General features: G+C 38.3%; 1 protein-coding gene across 4 annotated transcripts in view; it reads left to right on the top strand.

Annotated features, from left to right (window-relative positions):
* The window catches only part of exoc6b (exocyst complex component 6B), a 121,254-nt gene that overhangs the window by 35,167 nt on the left and 59,591 nt on the right, over nt 1-26,496 (top strand). For all 4 annotated transcript variants that reach the window (XR_008600536.1, XM_023297830.3, XM_023297832.3 and 1 more), the window contains exons 8-15: nt 136-204; nt 6,465-6,548; nt 6,944-6,990; nt 10,842-10,962; nt 11,524-11,595; nt 11,975-12,072; nt 15,582-15,687; nt 15,791-15,900. Coding sequence is in view for 3 of the 4 variants with exons in the window: in XM_023297830.3 (XP_023153598.1) it covers nt 136-204; nt 6,465-6,548; nt 6,944-6,990; nt 10,842-10,962; nt 11,524-11,595; nt 11,975-12,072; nt 15,582-15,687; nt 15,791-15,900 (707 nt within the window). In the remaining variant the exon portion in view is untranslated. The remainder of the gene's footprint in view (nt 1-135; nt 205-6,464; nt 6,549-6,943; nt 6,991-10,841; nt 10,963-11,523; nt 11,596-11,974; nt 12,073-15,581; nt 15,688-15,790; nt 15,901-26,496) is intronic.

Genomic DNA, 26,496 nt, shown 5'->3' with positions numbered 1-26,496 from the left:
AAACATTCTAGTTAATTAGATTTCCTGTGTCCAGACTTTAGGGACACTCTTTATTATGAAACACTTACGTTTGAAAATCATGTGTTCGTTGGTGTTCAGATGTAATCTGACTGGACAAACTGTTGATCTCTGCAGGTTCCAGGAGCTCAGGATTTGGTGGATTTCTCTCCAGTTTACCGCTGTCTCCATATCTACACTGTGCTGGTGAGTTCATCCTCCTTCTTATTTCTGTCTTTTAGCGGTGATGTTTCTCCAGTTTCCTCCAGGAGAGGAGGTTTAGAGACCTTGTTTTGATTATCAGTTCCTTCCTTCCGTTATAAATCACTGCTAACCTGTGTGATATTAGCTTAATTCCCCGTTAATGGAATAACTTTATGCCGGAGAATTTTCATCCTGAGTCAAGAATGAACCATAAAGTTCACTGGGTCTTAGTTTGTTAACTTTGGTCACATTTTTCTCAGAGCAAATGAAGAGTTTAGAACCACACAGTTAATGGAATTTTAATCCTGATTTTACACACCTGTCTGAGTTAATACACTGCAGTAACCTTTGTTTGCATGCTAGACGTTTAGGGAACATCGATAAGTTGTAGCGTAATTTAAGATTGATGCAATCTGTTCGGTTAATTTTTTTAGATTAGTGCTCACTTTCAAAAATAAATCAATTACTTAATTACTTCCGTGGTTGCAAGATAAAAAAAAGAAGTGGAATTTATTGATTTAGACAAGACTTCAAAGTTTTAAACATTATTTTGATGACTTTAGTTGACGTAATAATGTTGCATTAACTTAATATTGTAAGTATGCATACCTTTAATTGTAGAGGAAAACCTAATTCCTCTAACTCAATGACATTTGTAGGTTAAGTATAATTTAATTTGTGTTTTTTCTAACTTTAAAAGACACAAAGTGTTAATTTTTCTTGTTAAACCTCAACACATTTTTTTTCAAACATGAAAAAGCCAAAAACTCTAGTAGAAAATAACTGGACCTAATTTTTCCAATATTTTAGTACTTATGTGGTTATGATTGTGGTAATTAGGTACATAGCACCTAAAAATTTGTTTTAAATAACAGGGAAAAACTTGTTGGAACAGCTTTATTTCTATGAGTGAAACATCATTCCTTTAAAGGGTGTCATAACTCACAAAGACTGATGTCTACTGCTTTGTTAATTTGTCCTGTTGAGCCCAAACCTTATTTTTAGATCGTAGCAGAGCCAGAGATCATTCTTGAAACAGCTACTCTAGTCATGTTGGGACTTGTTGACGCCTCGCCGTCGTCTCACCCGGTCCTCGGGGTGAACAAACACAGAGATTAGCTCGGTTCTGTTCGGCGAGGCCTCGAATCGGGCCTGGCTTCCCTCCAAACGGTCTGCTGGGAGAACAAGTGTGTCTCTTCTCAGGCAGAGTGGAAGCGACGTGGTGGAGGTGTGGACCTTCTCGGTGCGTCTGCAGGGGTTGTGACCGGGCCACAGGGTCGAGTGTTTCTGCCGTTTGTGTGTCTGAGTGTGTGTCTCTGGAGGTTTGTGGCAGGGGGACAGGAAGTGCATGAACTCTGATAGGAAAGAGAAAGTGAACGGGCAAAAGAGCGATGGAGGGAGGAGTAGAAAAGCAGGAGCGAGGTCAGAGAAAGGCTAAAAGGGTCGAGATGATGGAATGAGGAGGTTGGTGAGGTTTAACCAGAGAAGGGAGAGGTTAGGAAAGGTTTAGAGAGGTGACAGAAGAGGAGAAAGACTGAAAAAGGTTTTCTTAGCTTATTGATATGCTGGAGCCAAATATGGATACTTAAGTTAACCCTCCTGTTGTCCTCATTTACGGGTCCAAAAAATATTGTTTCCTTGTCTGAAAAAAATCCCAAAATTCAGGAAAAAAGATCCCCCAAATTTTTGAAAATTTGCAAAACCTTCAGGAAGGAAATTCCAATAGTTCCTTAAACGTTTCCCTTGAAAGTTAGATTTTTTTTTTTAAATTCCCCAAATTTGGCAAGAAAATTCCTGTAAATATTTTTTAAAAATGAGTAAAAATCTTCCAAAAAAATCCTAAAAATATCCAAAGTGATTACATATATATCAATAAAACTGCTAATATTCTCTTAAGAACATTCACAAAAACATCTGCCAAAATCCAGCGAATTTCACTCGATTTTGCTTATTATGTGAATGTTCTTAAGAAACATTTTTAACATTTCTTTTTTTCCCACCAAAAAATGTGTCTCTTTTTTGTTTTGTTTCGTGTCGTTTGTCTGATGTTGGTCATATTGTGTCTCATTTTTGTCTTGCTTGGGGTTTTTTTTGTGGGGTTTTTTTGTGTTTTTTTTTTGTTATTTTTTTGTCTTATTTTTTTCACTTTTTGTCTCATTTTTGTTATGTTTTGTCTTTTTTTGTCATTTGTCTCATGTTTTTGTTGTTTTATTTCCCAAAAATGTTGAAAATGTGGACATCAGAAGTTTCACTGTGAAAATATTGATTTTTCTACATTTTCAAACTTTAAAACAGGTCAATTTGAAATTCAAAAATCCTAAAATTCTGCAAAAAATTCCCCAGATTAATGTTAGTGTTGGGGATGTCCAGATCAAGTCTTTTTGGCCATGATCCGGTCTGAGTCATTTCACATTTAGCAAGAAAACAGATGAAGGTCAATTTCTATAACACTATTTATATATATATATATATATATATATATATATATATATATATATATATATATATATATATATATATATATATATATATATATATATAGACACACACATACATAAGACTAAAATGTTAAGACCACTCAGAGAAACCAAAAGCGACTGAGCACTAAGGCTGGACCCAAATAGTTGGACATTGTTGTAGTATCTGAATGTTAATTTTGACATTTGAATACTCGGATGTAAGACTAAAGCAAAATGACCCCAAAACCTGTCCAAACTGACTAAACTTTTGTCCAAATTTGTCCAAAATTATTCAAAATTTGTCGAACATGACAAAAACTTCTCAAAAAATTACTCCAAATTTGTCCAAAATCATTCAGTTCTTGTCCAAAATGACAAAAACCATCTCTAAATTTACTAAAAATGTGTCTAAAATGATCAAACACTTCTCTAAAATGACTCAAGTGAAGAGTCTTCAAGAAAATGTACATATTGGAGAATTATTTTAAGTTTTCCCTCAACCAAATTTACCCAAAATGATACAGTTCTTGTCTAAAAAGACAAAAACTTCTCCAAAGTGACTCAAAAATTGTCCAAAATGACTGAAAACCAGAGAAAATGAATCATGTCTATTAGATGATCCTGGTATCTTGTGTGTGTAAAAATGCTCCTTTCATTGTCTAGAACTTGTTCTGACCAACCACTTACAGTTGTATCATCGGTAAAATGGTATCAGATCGGGACTCTATCAGCAGATTTTGATTATTAAATGACTCAGATCGGATCTGGAGCAGAAACTCTTGATCAGGACGTCCCTAGTTTAAAGCCTCTCGTGTTTAAACTGTGATAAATGACCTGCAAACATCAGTCAGGTGGGAGGAAGGACGGCAGGAAACTTGGCAGTTTGATGTAAAGCCGAGGAGGGGGGATTAATGAGGGAAGAATGGGACTGATGGTGATTATTTGGAGCTCGGAGAAGAAGTTCAGCGATGAATAAGTGGCGGTGACGACGGGAGGTGAAGGCCAGGAAGAGAGAGTGAATCAGCTGAGGGCGATAAGGAGTGAAGAGACGAGTTCAGGGGCAGGTTAAAGGGGCAAAAACAGGAAGGCCGGGGCGAAAACACAGCAGAGATTAGAGAGGGGGGATGGAGGAGTGTGTTTTGTCTTGGGGAGGTGTTGAGAGGATTGACCTGCTCACCCCTGAGGTCACCCTCTGTTCACTCCAACGCCACTCTGAGATATTTCCTTTCTCTGGATTAAAATGCACCGAGTTGTTTTCGTTGGACGAACGCGCCAGGTCACACACGCCGAAGCTGTTTTATCCATTAGAGCGGCGTCGCAGCTCGCTGAATGACAGGCCACTGGGCAGAGAAGTGGATTTACTGTTAGAAAAGAAAAGTGGAGAGAGGAGGAGGTCTGGAAAATCACAAACAGTCTGATTGTCCAATGTGCAGACTCGCAGCACTTTCATTTATTTTTCTAGCAAACCTGGATGAGGAATCCCATTTGCAATCAAGACCTCCACTCTCTCCTCGTCTCCTTCTTTCCTCTTTCTCTTTTCCATGTTTAAAGTCCACGATTTTCCACGCCGAACAATGCTGCTTTGTTGCTCTGCACATGGACTGGAGATGTGGGCCGAGTCCTGATGCATGTAAACACTGAGAGGGAAGGCAGCAGTAAAAGACGTGTGTCCACTAGATGTGGTTTTCCTGCATGTAGATGCACTGCTGGTTGCATGCTGATCCGGTTGCGGTGCATTTCCAGCTGTGATCCGGTGCAGCTCTCCGGAGCTCATTTGCATAAAATAGACTCGACTTCTACTTTATGCAAATTCAATGCGGTGTGCGGAGGTCAGACGCATCACGAAAGTTTCATCAAACGTCTAAACTAGCCATCAGTGAACTAAAACCAGGACAGATTCAGTTACTGCACAGATTATTTCTCACCTCAGATGCTTTCAGAAACACTTTTTGCTGAACTGTTTTCACAATAAAAGAGAAAGTTTGCGGCCAAGCCGCCATGTTGGTCCAATGTTTCTACCAGACTCCAGCTGAAAGCGTCGTCATGTGACCACTAGTGGCCGCTAGTGACCGGCTACCAAGCGGGTGATTTTCAGATGTGGCGCGTTTACGTGCAGGAAAAACACATCTAGTGGACACGTGGCTTCAAGGCTGAGTTCTGCTTTTCGTACAAACATGACGCAGAAATGAGATGCTTGGAAGTCTGATCGAGAAGAACATGCAAGGCTTTTATACTCCATGTGGCATCTGCTCCCAGACTGCAGGGGGCAGTGTACCATAAACACACATCTACCACAGTACTAAACTAGAGTACAGCAGGTCCTCCACTTACATCAGAGTTCCAGTCCTACAGATTGATGTAAGTTGATTTCTGCCATAAATCGGAATGCCAGAGAAAATGTAAATGAGCCGTTCAGTGCATCACGATATCGATCAGTTCCTCATAAATTCATGAATACCAATGACTTTCATGCATGTATGAATCATTTTACTAGAAGATAACAGAATATGTTGACCTGTTTTTACAACGTGACCCATGTTGGTCGGTGTTTCTTCCTGTTCCCAGCGTTTTATTCTATCTAATTTCACTTCCATGGAGACGGCTTTCCTTTTCTTCCAAGCATCAGAAGAGTCTGACTTATACTGGGAGCCACAATGAAGGACAAAAAGTTAGTGAATGTAGCACAATCCAAGGTGGCGTACAACTGGAGAGCATGTCTGGCTTATTTTAAGACCCTAAGCTTGACCATCCTGGTAAAATATAGCTTAAAATAAGATCTCAGTATTCTAAATATATCGTTCCTTGAAATAAGTTTTTTTCTTGTTTTGAGAGGGGCATTTTTTCCAGTGCAACATGGCGATTCAGCCGCAAACTTTCTCTTTCATTTCAAGAACACTTCAGCGAAAAGTGTTTCTGAAAGCATTTGAGATGAGAAAGAATCTGCTGGTTTTAGTTCACCTGTGGCTGGTTTAGATGGTTGATGAAAGTTTCGTGATGCGTCGGATCTCCACACGCTGCATCGAATTTGCATAAGGTGGAAGTCAAGTCTACATTATGCAGATGAGCTGCAGGATGATGCACTGGACACAGCTCCAAACACACTGCAATGGAACCAGCATGCAGTATAGCGGCTTCTTACTGGAGTTAAAAGCCACTAGAACGGGGCAGATGTTAGCCGGTGGAACAGTGGCGTGTTTGTTGAAGTCAGTGAATGTTATCTCAGTGATAGCAGCTGAGATACTGCAGTAAAAATAGGCAGCACATGTACAGTAGCAGTGCAGATATGTGCACCAGTGGTGGTCTGCTGTGGAGCTAATGGGGCAGATTATCTGCCCTCCCCGGAGCAGTTATCTGAGCTCACCGCTGACTGGGGCAGATAAGAGTCATAAGAGCTTCTGTGTAATGGAAGAGATATGACAACAGAGACTCAAACTGATTCTGTATCTCAACTTTCTTCAGTTCTAACTTTGGTTTTAAACCAACATTCGACTTTTAAGGGCTCAAAAACTTGTTTAAGGTCTGATAGAAACTGTAGTCACATCAACTCTACAGCACAATGTTCTGAGTTTTCCTCCTTAATGTTTTAATATGAAGCATTTATTATATCTACCCATCCATCCAACCATCCATCCTCCCATCCATCCATCCATCCATGTAATACCATCCATCCATGTAATACCATCCATCCATCCATCCATCCATCCATCCATCCACGTAATACCCATCCATCCAACCATCCATCCATCCATGTAATACCCATCCATCCATCCATCCTCTGGTTCTCACCTACAGTTTGTGTTTTAGGGTTTGCGTGATGTGTTTGAGAACTACTACAGAAAGCAGAGGAGGAAACAGGCTCGGCTGGTGCTGCAGCCTCACTCTAACATGGTACGATCCCCACCTTCGCTGTGTTTGTATGTCTGAGCACCGCTAACTACTGGACCCTCATACACACCGCTAACTACTGGACCCTCATACACACTGCTAGCTACTGGACCCTCATACACACTGCTAGCTACTGGACCCTCATACACACCGCTAACTACTGGACCCTCATACACACTGCTAGCTACTGTAGCCTCACACACACTCCCTCATACTAAATACTGAAGGAAGTAGAAAACAAAGAGAAACATTCAGACATTTAGCTTTAAATCTGTGTTTTCTGTTGCCAAGTGAGTTTATGTTCCACTAATTATTTGTGATTTTCCTCTACCATTGGACTCTTCTTCTGTTCCTTCCCATCCCTGCCTTTGTTTTTCCTCCTTTTTGTTCATTTCCAGCATGAAACTCTAGAGGGATACCGGCGGTACTTCAATCAGATTGTTGGGTAAGTCCATCCGTCTCATCCAGAATGTCACAATGATAAAGTGTATGTAGAAATAACCAGAAACCTGATCTAAATGTTGCTGCCAGCAGCAGGTTTGAGATTTTCTTTGCTCCCAGTGCTCCTGCAACACTCACCATGCTCCCAGACAATACAGAAACAAGCCAAACTCCATTTGTGACGAGCTGAAAATCCTAAACTGTGTCCAAACGCTGACACTGACAGTACATCTTAGATAGAATGGAGATAAATGTGTGGCCAAAAATCATATATATATATATATATATATATATATATATATATATATATATATATATATATATATATATATATATATATATATATATATATATATATATATATGTAAATGGGTTTGTGTCTTTCTGGTTGTTGGGTGCGTTTTCATGTATCTTTATGACCATTTGTGGTGCATTGTGGTTGTTTTGTGTCTTTTTGTTTGGTAGTTTTGTCTCTTGATGGTTGTCGTGTCTGTTTTTGTGGTTGTTTTGTCTCTTTTTTGGTTGTTCTGTGTCTCTTTGTGGTTGTATTTTGTCTATTTATGGTTGTTTTGTGTCTCTTTGTGGTTGTTTTGTGCCTCTTTGTGGTTGTTTTGTGTCTGTATGTGGTTGTTTTGTGTCTTTTTTTTGGTTGCTTTGTGTCTCTGTGGTTGTTTTGTGTCTGTTTTTGTCTCTTTGTGGCACTTTCTGTCTCTTTGCGGCACTTTTCCGTCTCTTTGTGGTTCTTTTCTGTCTCTTTGTGGTTGTTTTGTGTCTCTTTGTGGTTGTTTTTCGTTCATTGTTGTTTTTTGATTGTGTTTTTTCACTTATCTTGTGTCTCTTTGGGAGTGTTGTGCATCACTTTGTGGTACTTTTTGTCTATCTTTGCCTCTTTGTGGTTGTTTTGTGTCTGTTTTTGTCTCTTTGTGGCACTTTCTATCTCTTTGTGGCACTTTCTATCTCTTTGTGGCACTTCTTCATCTCTGTGTGGTTGTTTTTTGTGTCTTATTGTGGTCACTTTGTGTCTCTGCCACTGTTAAATCGTCTATCTGTTGTCCTGGTGGTAACCATGGTAACCACAGACCCTCCTTTGGTCACCGTGATGACCCTTATCATCCAGCTGTTGACTGATGTGATGTTGGAGCTCCATAAGGTGGACCTCCCAGTGGTCAGAGGAGTACATTTAGCTCTGGTGATGATGATCTTCAGCCTCCTCTCCATCCTTCTCTCCTCTGTGTAACTTGGCTTCAGACGGCGTGAGAAGGAGAAACTCTGAGTGAGAGCAAACATTGAGCGTTTAGCGACACCTCATTTCATTTCTCCTGACTGGTTTCTGACCGTCTGACATCTTTTCATCTCCGGCCGCTTCCTTCCTCTGTGCCCGCTGACTTCCCTCCCATCCATCCCTCCATCCATCCCTCCATCCTCACAGCGCTGCCGGCTGATGGAGTGTGTGTGACGGAGGCTGTTATTCCTTCAGTCTGTTTGAGAGCAGCTTCTACAAACACAGACACGCCCAAAGGTCTGGTTTTTACATCTGCAGGAGAGCGACGTCCTCCAACTCTCATCTCATCATCTGCACTCGTTGTTGAAGAGAAACATCCTTTTATTGACTCTTTATGCTCTTTAAAATACATTCACCGACACAGAATTAAACTCCATCCATCTTCTTCCTCTTATCCGGGGTCGGTCGTGGAGGCAGCAGATGAAGCAGGTCATTCCAGACGTTCCTCCTCCCAGCAACACTTTCCAGCTCTTCCTGGGGGATCCCGAGGCGTTCCCAGGCCAGATGAGATATATAATCCCCCCAGAGGGTTCTGGGTCTACCCCGGGGTCTCCTCCCAGGAGGACGTGTTCAGAAAACCTCCAAAGGAAGTCTCCCTGGAGGATCTGAATCAGATGTCCAAACCTCCTCAGCTGGTTCCTTTAGAGGTGAAGGATCAGCAGCTCTACTCTGAGCTCCCTCTGGATGTCTGAGCTTCTCCCCTTATCTCTAAGGCTGAGTCCAGACACCCTATGGAGGAAGCTCATTTCAGACGCTTGTATCCATGATCTCATTCTTTGGGTCACTACCCAGATCTCATGACCATAGGTGAGGGTTGGAACGTAGATGGATGGTAAACTGAGAGCTAGATCCCGAGATACTTGAACTCCTTCGCTTGGGGAAGCCCCCCCCCAACCCAGACGGAGCAATCCATCGGTTTCCATCAGTGCCTTTCACCCTGGGCAACTCCGGAAAAAGAGAGAGAGTCCAACTCCTCTCCAGGATTCTGGTTCCAGAACCCTTGCTATGCGTGGCGGTGAGCCCAACTATATCTAGCCGGTATCACTCCACCTCCTGCACCAGCTCAAGTTCCTTCCCTGCCAGTGAGGTGATGTTCCACGTCCCCACGGCTACTCTACACCACCAGGGGGCGGTGCGCCTAGACACCCGCTCCTGCCTACTGCCCGGTGGGCATAGCACCCGACCCCGATTTCCTGCCCAGTGAGTGGTGGGCCCACCGGGCGGCGACCACGGGTTACTTTTCCGTGCTGTCCCCGACCGAGCCCCACAGGGCCCCGAGGCTTGGCCACCAGGTGCCCTATGCCCTTTATTTTCTGTTGGTGAAGCTTTTAGATAAATGTTTTCAAAGTAAACAAGTTCAAAAAGAGGTGGAATCACATCGTACAATCTGGTCCTGCTTCAGCTGCTGGCAATAAGATTTAAAAAATATAAAATTACACATCAGAAATTACAAAGAAACATCCTAAATGACTTAAAATATGTCTAAGGTGACTCAGAAAATGTCCAGAATGATTCAGAAGTTGTCAAACTGACTGTAACTCATGTTTGCGGACGTTTTGCATCACAAAGCAGCACCTGAAGGAAAAGAGGAACCAAAACCAAGAATATTGGCTGCTTCATGTGTTTATTCAGTCTCTATGTGTCGTTTGCACGATTCACCTCTGACAAAAAGTTGTCCAAAATGACCTGAATATTGTCCAAAAGGGCTCAACACATATTCAACATGACAGAATGTGTCCAGCAGGCCTCAAAACCTGTCTAAAGTGACTCGAAACGTTTCTACAGGACAGAAAAATGTCCAAAATAACTTGCAGTTTGTCCAAAATGACCTAAAACACATTCAGAATGTTAAAAACATACCAAAATGATGTAAAATTTCCCCATAATAACTCAAAGATAGCTAAAAAATGACAAAAAAATACCCCAAATGACTTAAAATGTGTCTAGAATGAGCCCCAACATATTCTAAATGACAAAGTTTAATTTGTCCAAAATGACTCAAAGATTGTCCTGAAGGACTCCAAAAGCATTCAGAAGGACAGTAAATTGCCCTTAATGATTAAAAATTTGTCAGAAATGACTCAAAGCGTTTTCTAAAGAGCAGAAAAATACCCCAAATGACTTCAAATGTGTCTAGAATGAGTCATAAATAGTTGAAAAATGACAGCAAATGATTCAGAGTGACTCCCAACCTATTCTAAACGACAAAAAAATGACTCAAAGATTGTCCCGAAGGACTCTAAAGATATTAAAAAGGATAAAACAATATCCAAAATACATTCAAATTTTTACAAATTGACTAAGAAATTGTCCAAAAGGATTCAAAAGGACAATAAATGGCCCTTAATGATGAAAAATTTGTCAAAAATGACTTGAAACTTAATCACGTTGACAAAAACTGTCCAAACTACTTCTAAATGCATCCATCATGACAAATAAATTGTCGTAAATCAATCAAGAAACTGTCTAGAAGTATTCAAAATGACCAAGAAATAAGGAGGAACCAGAAAGCAGACTGTGTCTGTCCTTGGTATATGATTAACTCCCGTCTTCTCCATCTGTTCTGTCTGCAGCTTCTTTGTGGTGGAAGATCACGTCCTTCACACCACTCAGGGTCTGGTGAACAGAGCGTACGTAGAGGAGCTCTGGGAGCTGGCTCTGTCCAAAATCATCGCTGCTCTGAGGACGCACTCTGTAAGAACCTCCACACCCAGAAAATACACCTTTCTGTTCATAAATGTTCATAAAATCCACAAACTCTAATAGAATCCACCTTTTTGTCTACAAACACACAGAAAAGCCACTTTTTTTTGTCCACAATTGCTCATAAAATTCACCTTTTTGTCCACAAACGCTCGTAAAATCCACCTTTGTCCAAGAAATACTCAGAAAATCCTCTTTTCTATCCACAAATATTCACAAAATCCGTATTTTTGTTCACAAACACTCACAAAATCCACCTTTCTGTCCACAAACCCTTAGAAAATTCACCTTTCTATCCACTAACACTTAGAGAATCCACCTTTCTGTCCTCAAATGTTCAGAAAATCCACCTTTCTGTCCAAGAAATGTTTAGAAAATCCACATTTTTGTCCACAAACTCTTGTAAAATCCACCTTTTTGTCCAAGAAATGCACAGAATATCCGGCTTTCTGTCTATAAAAGCTCATAAAATCCACCTTTCTGTCCATAAATGTTCATAAAATCCATCTTTCTGTCCACAAACGTTCTAACTCTCAGTTCTCTGCTCCTCAGTCGTACTGCGATGACCCAGACCTGGTCCTGGATCTGAAGAACCTCATCGTCCTGTTTGCCGACACTCTGCAGGTCTGATGTTTATCTGGTTTATCTCCTAAAGCAGAACGTTGTGGAGGTTCTGGACTCTCTGATCAGAACTTCTGGTCCATGAATGTGTTCAGAACATGTAGTTCTAAATGGATCTCTGCCAGTCTGAGGATAGACCTTCTGTCTGGTTCACAAACAAGTTCTTCATGGTTTTCATCTTTTTCTCTTCTGTCTTCTTCTTGTCTTCTCATTTTGCTTCTTTTTTCACTTTTTTTTTTTTTCCATTTCAGACTCAAAAACTGTCTCTTTAACAAATCAAATGTCCGGTTGCAGATCTCAAAGGATGTGAATGAAAGTGTGTAGATATTTATTTTGGTATTTACTGAATTTACTCAACCCCCTTCTTCTCCTTCCTCTGCAGGGTTATGGTTTCCCAGTGTCCCAGCTGTTCGACATGCTGCTGGAGATGAGGGAACAGTACGGAGAAATCCTGCTCAAGAGGTGGAACATCACCTTCAGGTAGATAAACCAACCAGAACCTCCACCTGAACCTCCTCAGAATCAGCTGATTCTTTATCTACAGGAACCTTATTTAATGAAACAGTTCTACCTTCCAGAGTTCCAGGTCCTTGAAGTCCATAGAGGTGGGTCCAGATTTATCACTTTTTAATGGACTTTTTCCATCATTTCTGAGCCTCAGAACTTCATCAATCCACCAGATAGAACCATGACATTTAGGAGGAAAAACACATCTGAGTTCTGATAAAAACTGACACCAGATCAGTTTTACATCCATCCAGGTGTCTCAGTCTAAATCTTGGTATTTAGCCGTAATTTGGACATTTTATTTGCATAATTTTTAAACAGATTTTTGACAATTTTGAGTCATTTTGAACAATTGTGACCCATTTTGGACAAATTTTAACAATTGTTCTGTAGTTTTGAGTCATTTTGTCAATGATGGAGTGTTTTTGAACAAGTTTAAAGTCATATTAGATGAGATTGAAATTGTTCTGGATCATTTATGAGTTTTTTTGGATGATTTTTAACTCATCTTTGTAAATTTTTCAGTTATTTTTGAAGTAATTTTGGTTGATTTTGGAATCATTTTGGCAGTTTTACATCCAATCCAGGTGTCACAGTCTAAAGACTAAATGCACCTCATAAAAGCATCTTCTGGCTGTGGAATTGTCAACATTTTTAGTCATTATAGACAACTGTTGCTCACATTTTTAATTAGACGTTGGCAGTGTAAAGTTAGCATGAAGCAGAGACAGACAAACACATTTAAGAATCTGCTTTTTGCATTTTTTGTTGATGTACAAGGCTTATATACTTTAGTTTGAGTCATTCTGGACATTTTTCAAGTTATCTAGGAGTCTTTTTAAGCTGCATTTGGCTTTTTTGTCATTTCTGGACAAATTTTGGGTCATTTTAGTCATTTTTCAAGCTTTTGTTAGAGGTGGAAAGTGCAACTTTTTACAGGAACAAGCACTGGTAGCCTGGATTATGGCTAGAACAATGATCCTGGTATCAAATGTGGGTTAAAATAACCTTTAATTTCAACAAAAATATGATTTAATATTTACATTTTGACATACGAAGTTCTGAGCCTCAGAAATGATGGAAAAAGTCCATTAACAAGTGTGAAATTTGCATTTTGAACACATTTTTTGAGTTTTTTTTGGTCATTTTGGACAAGAACTAAATGATTTCGGACAAATTTAGAGTCATTTTTTTGAGAAGTTTTTGTCATAGTTTAAGTAATTTTGGGTCATTTTGGACAAATCTTGAGTAATTTTGGAGAATTTTTTGTCTTAAGGTAAATTTCCAGGTTCATATCAGCATGTGTGATAGGTGGTTGGTCAGTGGTTTTAGACAATGAAAGGAGCATTTTTACACACAGAAGATACCAGGATCATCTGATAAACATGATTCACTTTGTGGAAAAAATGAAAATACTTAACAAATATTATGGGAATTTGTACAAGTGTATTTTTCATTTTCAAAGGAAAATAATTTTTAAAAATGTCCTATGTTGAAGCCCGTAAATCATTTAGATTTGTTGAAAAATATTTTGTGACACTTGAAGTGAATGTAAAGCTGCCAAAATGACTCCAAAACTGACCAGAATTACTTCAAAAATTATCCAAAATAGCTAAAAAATTGACAAAGATTAGTTAAAAATCGTCCAAACTGACTCAAGAATGATCCAGAACAATTTGAAACTTGTCTAAAATGACTTCAAACTTGTTCAAAAAGACTCCAACATTGACTAGATGATTCAAAACTATACAAAAATCATTAAAATTTGTCCAAAAATGGGTCAAAATTGTTCAAAATGACTCAAAACTGTCAAAAATTGTTTTAAAAATAATGCAAAAAATGTCCAAATGACCTCAAAATACCAACATTTAGACTGTGACACCTGGAGTGTATGTAAAACTGATCTGGTTTCAGTTTTTATCAGAACTCAGATGTGTTTTGAAGTTCTGAGGTTTAGAAGTGATGGAAGAAGTCCATTAAAAAGTGAAAAATTTGGACCAAACTCTATAGACTTCAAGGACCTCGAACTCTGGAACTATTCATAGTATGAAGGTAGAACTTTGCTTCAATAAATGAAGTTCCTGTAGATAAAGAATCGTCTGATTCTGAGGAGGTCAGGGGTGAAGTTTGATCAGATTCGGTTGGTTTAATCTGGAATGACCTTGAGATATTTGTCTATTGTGGTGAGCTGGTAACACTCGTGCTGCACTGACCTTCCACTCTCCAGTCATCGGGTCACAAGTGTGAGCTTGTGCGCTTGGTTTTTGTGGGAATTGTAGCTGGTTTTGAAGTTTTACGAGCAGCCGGAGAGCGAGGAAGTGTTTTAAAACAACGTCCGGAACACTGAGAATGGGCAGTGCCCTGACAGGAGAACGTGTTGGGGCTCGACACGCCATTGTTTCGCCAACGCTTTTGTCCAGAGACACCAGTGGGAGTTGGGCAGTGAGAACGGACAAACAAACACTCACACACACACACACACACACACACACACACACACACACTGGGGAAGCCACAGGAATGTTGTGTTGTATTGTTGGTCGGAGAGCGCTCTCCAGTTCACGGCCTCTCCATGGAACGCTGGAACGTCCGAACTCTGCAGAAAAACCTCAGGCAGCAGAACAACCCCCAGTGGGATCATTGTGGACCTTTAATAACATCTATGTGTGTTTGTCACTCCTGTTGACCTCTAGACAGATAGACAGAAAGACAGACAGACAGACTATAGATAGATAGATAGATAGATAGATAGATAGATAGATAGATAGATAGATAGATAGACTATAGATAGATAGATAGATAGATAGACTATAGATAGATAGATAGATAGACTATAGATAGATAGATAGATAGATAGATGGATAGATAGACTATAGATAGATAGATAAATAGACAGATAGATAGATAGATAGATAGATAGATAGATAGATGGATAGATAGATAGACTATAGATAGATAGATACATAGATAGATAGATAGATAGATATGGTGATTATGGACAAGTCGTGAGTCATTTTAGACTAATTCTTAACAGCCTTGGACAATTTTTCTGTCTTTTTGGCCTCATTTTGAGTCATTTTGAACAAGCTGTTGGTCATTATAGACAAGTTTTGAGTTATGTTGGACAGATTTTAAGTAAACTTGGATGGGTTTTGGGTCATTTTGAAAATATTTTCTTTAGCTGTAGTACCTAGTTGTTCCACCAAGTGGAGCCTCATATTGTTTAATACTGTAGACACCAGAGGAGGTGTCACTGTTGTGTTGTATTGTTGGTCGAGGAGCGCTCTCCGGTTCACGGCCTCTCCATGGAACGCTGGAACGTCCGAACTCTGCAGAAAAACCTCAGGCAGCAGAGCGACCCCCAGTGGGATCATTGTGGACCTTTAATAACATCTATGTGTGTTTGTCACTCCTGTTGACCTCTTGGAAAGGAGAAGATGGGCGATTATTTAGTAAAATGTGATTTATTTTGTCCTCTGCAGGCAGGTGTTGGATCAGGACAACTACAGTCCAATCCCAGTCTCTACTGAGGACGAGTTCAGACACTACACCTCCCAGTTTCCTCTGCAAGACCCTGAACTGGAAAAGGTATCAACATAAAGCTCCATGTGATGCTCTCTAATAAGGTCATAATTTGTGGAAAATGTGAGGTAAAGTTTAAATAAAATTACACTCAATCCGTTTCCTCCAGCTTCCCTTCCCAAAGAAGCTTCCCTTCTCTGAGTTTGTGCCAAAAGTGTACTGCCAACTGAAGGAGTTCATCTATGCCTGTCTGAAATACTCTGAAGATCTACATCTCAGGTACTACACCTGTCATTTTAGCGTCTCTATTGGTCACATTTCCCTTCCATGGATGGATGGATGGTGTTTCAGTTTGCACTGTGTAGTAGGGATGTTTATAATTAATTGCTAATTGGTTAATAGTTTAACTGATTATGAATATATGAACCAATACGATCAGTAAATGTCTTGTAGATCAGCTGTAGTTCCTGGTTGTCCCGCCCGGTGGAGCCTCTTCCTGTTTAATACTGTAGAGACCAGAGGAGGCGTCACTCAGACTACACGAAGTACATGTTGGCAAACAGAGGGCAATTTGGGAGTTTAGCTAGCAAGTTTCTGGCCATTTTGGACTAGTTTCAAATTATTATGGACAAGTTGTAAGACATTTTAGACTAATTCTTAACAGTCTTGGACAATTTTTCAGTCTTTTTGGCCTCATTTTGAGTCATTCTGAACAAGCTTTTGGTCATTTTAGACAAGTTTTGAGTTATTTTGGACAGATTTTTTGTAAGCATGGACAGGTTTTGAGTCATTTTGACAATATTTTCTTCAGCTGTAGTACCTGGTTGTTAACTCTCACTGTCAGCTACAGTAGAGACCAGAGGAGGCAGCATTCAGACTACAGTTCATATTAAAGCAGAGAGCATTGTGGGAGTTTAGCAGCAAGGGGCACCATGACAAAGACTTCTGTAGTGGTTGATGACCTCCAACCAGAACTCAGAACCCAATCGGGAGGCTAGTAGAACAGTGTTTCTGTAGCCAAATGGATAATTTATCATGTTTCTGTAGTAAAAAAAATGCCTTTTTCAGTGTATGAAATGGTTGCCAGTGTGCTTAATTTGGTTTAATGTTCAAATGATTATTTATAGGTCAAGAACTATGTTTAAAATTTAAAATCACTGCAGTGATAAAAACTTGATGAAATGTCGACCAAAGACTGTATTTTAGTAGAAAAATGGATCCATCCATATAGATACACTTATAAGAACTTTCTGGGGACATAATACCAGTCTTGATTGAAAATTTTGCTCCTTTTTCCATTTTCAGTGGCCAATAATTATTTGTTATTGTTAATTTGGACAATTTTGAGTAATTTTAGACACATTTTGAGTCATTTTAGGTCGATTTAGGGCAATTTTAAATCATTTTTAGGACATTTTTGAAGCTTTTTTGGACAATTTTGAGTCATCTTTGGATTAATTTTGCACATTTTTGAATAATTTTTGCAGAATGTTGAGACATTTTGGACGTGTTTCAAGTCACTTAAGACAATTACAAGACATTTGGGACCTGGAACTAGAACCTTGTCTGGTCAAACTTTAACACATCTGATTCTACTGATGTTAGAGCCTCAAAAGTTGGTGAAATGTCGACCAAAGACTTGATTTTAGTAGAAATATGGATCCATCCATATATATACACTTATAGGAACTTTATAGGGACATAGTACTAGCTTTGTATGAAAATTTTGCACTTTTTTCCATTTTCAAGGTCTAATAATTGAAAATGTGTCCTGTGCTGAATTCATTCATCCAGTCAGATCTTTTGGAAACTATTCTGTCTGTGTTCTCACCACATGTCATGGCTGTGGGAGTTTTATTTCTGGAGATACTGAGGCATTAAATTGGCTGCACAGTAATTTTTTTTAGGTTTAAATTAGTAAAATTTCCAGGTGTGAAGAGATGAAATTCTCAAAATCCAGCCAGAATATTTGACAGAAGTTTTACAGACATCTTTATAGCTACTCTGCTAACTTCTCAGTTTCTGTTGTTGTGGAAACACTGCCTGCAGTTCAGCCGAAAACTAATAATTCATGTTTTTTTTCCAGGTTTTTAAATAGAAAACTCTCCAAAGAGAGCTTGAAATGAGTTTGAAATGACTCGTTATGGACAATTTGACTGGTTTGCGGCATTTATTTTGTTGTTTTGGACAATTTTTAGTCCAGTTTTGAGTCTTGGCTCATCAGCTTCTTTATAAAACCCGACATGAAGCAGAAACTGCACACCAACAAGCACACAGAATTCTTCCTGTGAATCAGCCGTGGTATCCGAGGCTGAGGTCGGAGGTCGGAGGGATCGATGACCGGAGTCCCGCTCCGTCGTCCGGTTTTGTTTCCGGACTCGGGCAGGAAGGCGTGTCGCCGTGGTAACCAGATATCGGGGCCGTAGAAATGAAGCCAGGTCAAACAGCGGAGTCATTACTCTGATTGAGGAGAGCGATTAGTGCTGTCTGGTCGTAGAGACACCGGAGAGGAAAACATCTGTTGATAAGTTCAGAATTCACTCAAACTTGAGAGAAAATCAGAGAAACACCTCAATGACCTCTGTTAAACCTCTGTAGTAGATATACAGTTATGTTCAGTCATTTTGAGCAAATTCAAGGAATTCTGGACAAATCTGGAGGCATTTTGGGCAAATTTGATGACATTTTGGACTTTTTTTGTCAAGTGGAGCATTAGCACAACCCAAAGAGACACAAACATATTTGTGGTCATTTTGGACTGATCTTGAGGGATTTTAGGCAAATTTTAACTCATTTTGGACTGTCTAAACAAATATTGAGTCATTATGGCCAATTTCTAAGTCAGTATGAATGAGTTATGTCATTCTGGACAAATTTCACCCTATTTTCATCAGCGGTGGAGATCATACAAAGTTTGCATGATCCATAGAGACACAAGAAACACTTTAAAAAGTCCATCTTTTCCTTCTTGATTCCTCATTTCCTTCAGTGTGTCATAAAGCTGTTTCTGAGTGGATGTTAAAGGTCAACAAACTTGGATTTGAGGTATCTTGGACAATTTTTGACTAATTGCAAACACGTGCAGTTATTTCGGACTTTTTCTGGTCATTGTGGACTGGTTTTGAGAGATTTTAAACACATTTTAAGTCATTTTGGACTTTTCTTTTGTCATTTTGGACTTTTCTTTTGTCAGTTAGACAAATACTAACTCATTTGGTGGAAAAAATCAGCATTAATAAACAAATGTTGAGTCATTCTGGCCAAATCCTAAGTCGAATCAGCCACAGATCTTACCCAATTTTCACCAGAGGTGGAAATCTTGACATTAGCATTCAAGTTAATAGACCCCAAGAGACACAAACATTAATCAGTGCTTACTGTTTTTTTTCTCATTTCCTTCAGTGTCACAAAGCTGTTTTTCAGTGGATGTTAAAGGTCCACAAAATTGGGTTTTTGGTACTTTTCAAGTAATTGTAAACAAGTTTTGGAGTCATTTCTGACCTTTTCTGGTCATTCTGGACTGGTTTTGAGCGGTTTAGGCAAATTTTATGTATTTTTGGAAATTAATCCGTCTTTATAAACATATATTGAATCATTATAGCCAAATTGTAAGTCATTATGAATAAATTGCGTCATTCTGGACAAATTTTACCCTATTTTCATCAGAAGTGGAAATTGTAAAAGGTTTCCATGATCCATAGAGACACAGTAAACACTTTAAAAAGTCCATCTTTTCCTTCTTGGTTCCTCATTTCCTTTGATGTATTTTATAGCTGCTTTGAGAACTTGATTAAACCATTTTTTTTTTAATAATTCTTGATTTTTTTCATTTAATCTTTGATATATTTTAAGTCACTTTGGATTGTAAATAAAGAATCAGCTGACGTGGTTTCAGGGAGGAACTTTATTCAGATTTTTTTTTTTAATGGAATGACTCTTGTGTCTTTGTTTTCACTCTCTTGTGAACGCTTTTTTCCGATCTCTCCTCCTCCTGCATCTCCTTTTCTTCCGGCGGTCACGGATCATCGGTACCTCGGTGATTCCCAGCCCCCATGGAGAACCGGCTGGTACACATGAGCACACATAAACAGAGATACAGATGCAGCGACAAAAGACAGAAACACGTACAGGAAACAAAAAGTCACTGAGAAACAGGACGAAACACTCAGACGTTCCCACAGAACTGCAGGAAAAATGTGCGACTGTTTAACCTCCATACAGCGTGAAACTGAAGCTGAAGTTTGTGTCTGTGGAGCAAAAACTGATGAAAGACCTGAAGTCCGGATGGAAACAACCAAAGAGAGTCTTTAAGTTTTACCTTCATACTATCAATATTTTAAGAGTTACAGGTCCTTGAAGTCCATAGAGGTGAGTCCAGATTTCATTCTGATGAAGTGATGAGGCTCAGAAATGATGGAAAAAGTCCATTTAAAAATGGGCTTTTTCCATCATTTCTGAGCCTCATCACTTCATCAGTCCAGCAGATAGACACATGACATTTAGGAGGAAAAACACATCTGAGTTCTGGTTAAAAAAAAAAAAAAAAGCAACTAAAATAACTTAAAAAGCTGGAAAATTACCACAAAAATGGCCAGAATTACCACAAAAAGACACAAAATCACCCCCAAAAGAGGCAAAACTACCAAGGAAGGTTCAAATAGGCCAGGAAAAACATGCAAAATCACCACACAAACAGTCCTTTACCACAAATAGGACCAAAACTACCACAAAACAGGTGAAATTGTGACAAAAAGTCAAATTTGGTGCAACAGACATTCAAAATAACCACAAAAACACCAAGATTACCACAAAAAGTACCAAAACCACCACAAAATTGATCAAAATCACCACAAAAAGTATCAAAATCACCACAAAAAGTATCAAAATCACCACAAAACTGACCAAAATCACCTTCACTGGAGTCATTTTAGAGAAGTTTTTTGATCACTTTGGACAAGAACTGAATCATTTTTTGAGAAGTTTTTGTCATGTTTGACAAATTTTGAGTCGTTTAGGACTAAAGTTTAGTCAGTTGAGACAAGTTTTGGGTCATTTTGGACATATCTTGAATCACTAGAGAAATTTTTGTCTTTTTAGACCAGAATTGGGTCATTTTGGGAAAATTTGGTTGAAGGAAAATTTGAATTCATTTTCCAATATGTACATTTTCTTGAAGACTCCTCTTGATTTGAATCATTTTAGAGAACTTTTTGATCATATTGGACACATTTTTAGTAATTTTAGAGATATTTTTTGTCATTTTGGACAAGAACTGAATCATTTCAGACAAATTTGGAGCCATTTTATGAGACGTTTTTGTCATGTTACACAAATTTTTAGTAATTCTGGACAAATTTGGACAAAATTCTAGTCAGCTTGGACAGGTTTTGGGTCATTTTGGACAAATCTTGAGTCACTTTTGAGAAGTCTTTGTAGACAGTGCATTGTGGGTAAACTTTCCAGGCTCATATCAGCATGTGTGATAGGTGGTTGGTCAGAACAAGTTCTAGACAATGAAAGGAACATTTTTACACACAGAAGATACCAGAATCATCTGATAGACATGATTCAGTGTGTGGAAAAATGATGTTCTAATTGTCATATTGATAGAGATACTTTTTAGCAACATGTCTGACTATATTTTCAGCATTGAATTCTCACAGATATTGCACATCTGTGGTCTCAACAATAATAAAGGGTTCTCTGTCTCAGAATACGTCCATAAAGTTCATATAAAGTGTATTAAAGTGATTCTTTCTGCTTTAAAATTGGAACTGAAGAGAATTTATCTCCTAACATGATTTGCTGGCCGGTCGTCTGTTTGGCCACGAGAGGCGAAGATGTAATTCTGGGTTTGAGGAGGACATGAGCGTTGGTTTGGCAGCAAGCAGCTCTGAGATGTTTCTGGAGGAAAAGCAGATGAGGTGATGTTGGCCTGGAGCTCTGTGGGTGGAACATCTGGGACCACAGCCAGAGGTTTGCTGCTGAAGGGTGCCCACGGTGGAGAACATGAAGCCGAGTGTTTCTGAGGAACAGCAGCAGAGTCTGGATGGAAGGAAACCAACAGATCCAGAATCAGATGTCAGCGTCGCTCAGCAGCAAATACGTATCTGCTGCTGGCTGACAGCAAGAACAGGACAAAGTTAGAAACTACACACGTTTGATTTTTCTAGTATCTACAGTTTTTATTTTATGAGATAAATATGATAATTTTCAACATTGTTTTTTTGCATTATTTTGTACAGGTACTGAGTCCTTTTGGACACGTTTGAGTCATTTTAAGGAATTTTTCTGTCATTTTTGAGAAGTTTGAATCATTTTAAAGAATTTTTGAGTCGTTTTGGACAAGTTTGAATCATTTTGAACGAACATTTAAGTAATTTTGAACATGTTCGATTTGTCTTAAGCAACTTTTGAGTAATTTTGGACAGGTTTGAATTAATTTTAAAGAATTTTTGAGTTATTTTGGACAAGTTTGAGACATGTTAAACAATTTCTGAGTCATCTTGGACAAGCTTTTAGTCATATTGGACAAACGTTTGAGTCATTTTTAAGAAGTTTTGAGTCATTTTGGACAAGTTTGAGTCATTTAAAGCAATTTGTGAATCATTTTGGACAGGTTTGAATAAATGTGAAAGAATTTTTGAATCATTTTGGACAAGTTTAAGTGATTTTAAGCAATTTCTTAGTCATTTTAGACAGGTTTGAGTCATTTTAAACAATTTTTGAGTCATTATGGATATGTTTTGTAGCATTTTTTTGTACAAATTGACTTTTTCCATCATTTCTGAGCCTCATAACTTCATCAGTGTAAATCTGGACCCACCTCTATGGACTTGAAGGTTCTGTAACTCTGAAACTATTCCTAATTTGAAGACACAGCTTAGCTTCATTAAATAAACTTACTGTAGATAAAGAACCAGCTGATTCTGAGGAGGTTCAGGGGGAGGCTTTGACCAGATTTGGTTGATTTTACGTGCACTGACTCTTGATTAAAGTCGTTTTCCTGCTAGTTTGGGTCGCATCAGGAGTTAAACCACGGTGACATTTAGTGTCAGAGTTGCTGTTAGTTTGATAAACGGTGTAGAAAATCGTACTACATTAGAGAAACATGATGTAGACCTCTAGTTAATTGGTGATCACAGCCGCTCTGAGGACCGTTTCATTATCAGATGATGTTTGTGGTCCAGCAGATTCATACCTGTGGCCTCCAGACTCCCGCTCTTTTCACTGCTGGTATATTTTTAGGAAACTTCTCCTGGTAAAGCTGTGAACACCGAAGACGTTTGGCTTCTGATCCGGGTTCTGCTTGTTTGACTTTCTGCCCCTCGTTGGGTTTCTGTTGACTCGGCACTTCAGCAGCTCCAGGAATTCTTTCCCTCCCGCGCCGAACGGTTGGAACGTTTTTAGGATTCCTGTGCTTTTTTGGAAACGGCAAGGAGTTTGGGATTCTGCCTCAGGGTGTGATTTGGTTGGAATATTTCTGCTGCAGGAACCAAACACAGATAAAGAATGTGATCATCTCAGTGTTAGAAACCAACGCTGCTGTTTCCTGATGTGTGTTTTCTGTCTCTGTGTTTATGTGACATCATGTAATTCGTCTAGAAATGTGATTTTTGTCTGTTTTTTCAGGCTCATGATGGAGTCAAAACATTCAGGTTTTTGTGCAGTTTGAAGCTTTTACACATTTTTGAAATTCGCCAAAATGTAAATAAATGGAGTTCTACATGTCTCACGTAAAGTAACGTGTAAAAACATTTCAAAACTGTGCAAACTTGTGTGTAAAATTACACGTCAGAACTTTCAAATCAACTGTTTAATACTGTAATTAGAATCATACTCGTATGATAGAAAGGGTTTCACAGTTTTTCAAAGATTATTCCGTTCATTTTATAGGTGGTCAGACTTTTTTAACATAAAAAGTTAGATTTTTTTTTGTGAAGTTACACGGTGCACTTGATATGATCTAAAATGTTCATTTTTAACAATTAATAGAATCATTTTCAACAATTTTTGCATTATTTTGGACAGGTACTGAGTCATTTTGGACAATTTTTGAGTAAGTTTAAAGAATTATTGAGTCATTTTAGATAAATTTGAGCCATTTTAAGCAGTTTTTTGTGTAATTGTGGACACTTTTGAGTCTTTATGTACAAGTTTGACTCATTTTTGAGAAGCTTGAGTCATTTTCAGAAATTTTCAAGAAATTTTTGCCTTTTTGTACAGGTTTTGATTTTTTTGGACAAATTTTGAGTCTTCAAACAAGTTGCGATTATTTTTTGACAAACTTTGGACAGTTTTGGAGTTAGTTTTGGACACGTTCGAGTCATTTTAAGCTATTTTAGAGTTATTTTGGACAAGTTTGAATTCATTTTAAAGAACTTTTTGAGTCATTTTGGATACATCTGAGTCATTTTAAGCTATTTTAGAATCATTTTGGACACATTTGTAGTCTTTTTTTGTACAAGTTTTGATTTTTTTTGGGACAAATTTTGAGTCTGTTCAAACAAGTTGTCAGTAATTTTTGAAGTTAAATTTTTTTTAAATCTTTAAAATTTGGACAGTTTTTGAGTCATTTTGGACACATCTTTTTCATTCTAGTTTCTATCATTCATATCTGACAACATCTCTGAGTTCTCTCTCCTTCATGGTTGTTCAGTTTCCACAGAGGTGCAGGATTTAATGTTGCAGAGAAAAGTGAGTCAGAAACAGCTGCTTGGAGTTTAGAGGATTAACAGGAAATGTATTTCAGAGTTTGTTTTGTTGACTGTAATTTCAGGTAAACATGTTTAAATTTACCCTGTCCAGTCTGTAGGCAGTGTTTTTATCGGTTGTGCTTTTCTCGGCTGTTTTTATCGACTGTGTTTTTATCGACTGTGTTTTTGTGGACTGTTTTTTTATCGACTGTGTTTTTATCGACTGTTTTTATCGACTGTGTTTTTGTGGACTGTTTTTTTATCGACTGTGTTTTTATCGACTGTTTTTATCGACTGTGTTTTTGTGGACTGTTTTTTTATCGACTGTGTTTTTGTGGACTGTGTTTTTGTGGACTGTTTTTTTATCGACTGTGTTTTTATCGACTGTTTTTGTGGACTGTGTTTTTATCGACTGTTTTTTTATCGACTGTGTTTTTATCGACTGTTTTTGTGGACTGTGTTTTTGTGGACTGTGTTTTTATCGACTGTGTTTTTGTGGACTGTGTTTTTATCGACTGTGTTTTTATCGACTGTGTTTTTATCGACTGTGTTTTTGTGGACTGTGTTTTTATCGACTGTGTTTTTATCGACTGTGTTTTTATCGAGTGTGTTTTTATCGACTGTTTTTATCGACTGTGTTTTTATCGACTGTGTTTTTATCGACTGTTTTTATCGACTGTTTTTATCGACTGTGTTTTTGTGGACTGTGTTTTTATCGACTGTGTTTTTATCGACTGTGTTTTTATCGAGTGTGCTTTTGTGGACTGTTTTTATCGACTGTGTTTTTATCGACTGTGTTTTTATCGACTGTTTTTATCGACTGTGTTTTTATCGACTGTGTTTTTATCGACTGTGTTTTTATCGACTGTTTTTATCGACTGTGTTTTTATCGACTGTGTTTTTGTGGACTGTGTTTTTATCGGCTGAGTTTTTATCGACACTGTTTTTATCGACTGTGTTTTTATTGACTGTGTTTTTATCGACTGTTTTTATCGACTGTGTTTTTATCGACTGTGTTTTTGTGGACTGTGTTTTTATCGACTGTGTTTTTATCGATTGTGTTTTTATCGACTGTGTTTTTATCGACTGTGTTTTTATCGACTGTGTTTTTATCGACTGTGTTTTTATCGACTGTTTTTATCGACTGTGTTTTTGTGGACTGTTTTTTTATCGACTGTGTTTTTGTGGACTGTGTTTTTGTGGACTGTTTTTTTATCGACTGTGTTTTTATCGACTGTTTTTGTGGACTGTGTTTTTATCGACTGTGTTTTTATCGGCTGAGTTTTTATCGACTCTGTTTTTATCGACTGTGTTTTTATCGACTGTGTTTTTATCAACTGTTTTTATCGACTGTGTTTTTATCGACTGTGTTTTTGTGGACTGTGTTTTTATCGACTGTGTTTTTATCGATTGTGTTTTTATCGACTGTTTTTATCGACTGTGTTTTTATCGACTCTGTTTTTATGAGTTTTTGTCTTTAACTCCAGTTTAGTTGGAGTTCCTGCAGAGCTGCAGTCTTATCAGAGGTTTAATGAGGCTGACAGCTCTAACATGGTAATCTACTTATTGGACTTGGCTGACATTTAGGCTGTTTCCAAAGGGAGAAACATTCACTTAAACTGTTTTTACTGGAGCTCAGATCAGCTGCAACAAATGGAAGGAATCAGTTCAGAACAGTCACTGATCCTCTGCTGCTGCCTGCGTTCATGGAAGAAGGAATAAAAGTTTGAGTCATTTTAAAGAATTTTTAAGTTATTTTTGACTAGTTTGAGTAATTTTTACAAATTTTTACGGCATTTTTGACTAGTTTGAGTCATTTTAAGCAATTTTTGAGTCATTTTTGACACTTTTGAGTCATTTTAAGCCATTTTTGAGTCATTTTTGACTAGTTTGAGTAATTTTTACCGTTTTTTGCGGCATTTTGGACAAGTTTGAGTCACTTTAAGCCATTTTTGAGTCATTCTAGACAAGTTTGAGTCATTTTAAGCCATTTTTGAGTCACTTTAAGCAATTTTGGAGTCATTTTGGACAGGTTTGAGTCATTTTAAAGAATTTCTGAGTCATTGTAAAGAATTTCTGAGTCATTTTGGACAGGTTTGAATCAGAGCCTCTGGTCTGAGCTCCAGTAAAAACAGTTTAAGTGAATTTCTCAGTCTGAGAATCTCTCTTTTTGGAAACA

The sequence above is a fragment of the Amphiprion ocellaris genome, chromosome 23 (genome assembly GCF_022539595.1).
Source record: "Amphiprion ocellaris isolate individual 3 ecotype Okinawa chromosome 23, ASM2253959v1, whole genome shotgun sequence".
NCBI classification, from domain to species: Eukaryota; Metazoa; Chordata; class Actinopteri; family Pomacentridae; genus Amphiprion; species Amphiprion ocellaris.
The sequence above is the reverse complement of the archived record's forward strand: the minus strand, read 5'-3'. Positions and strand labels throughout refer to the sequence as shown.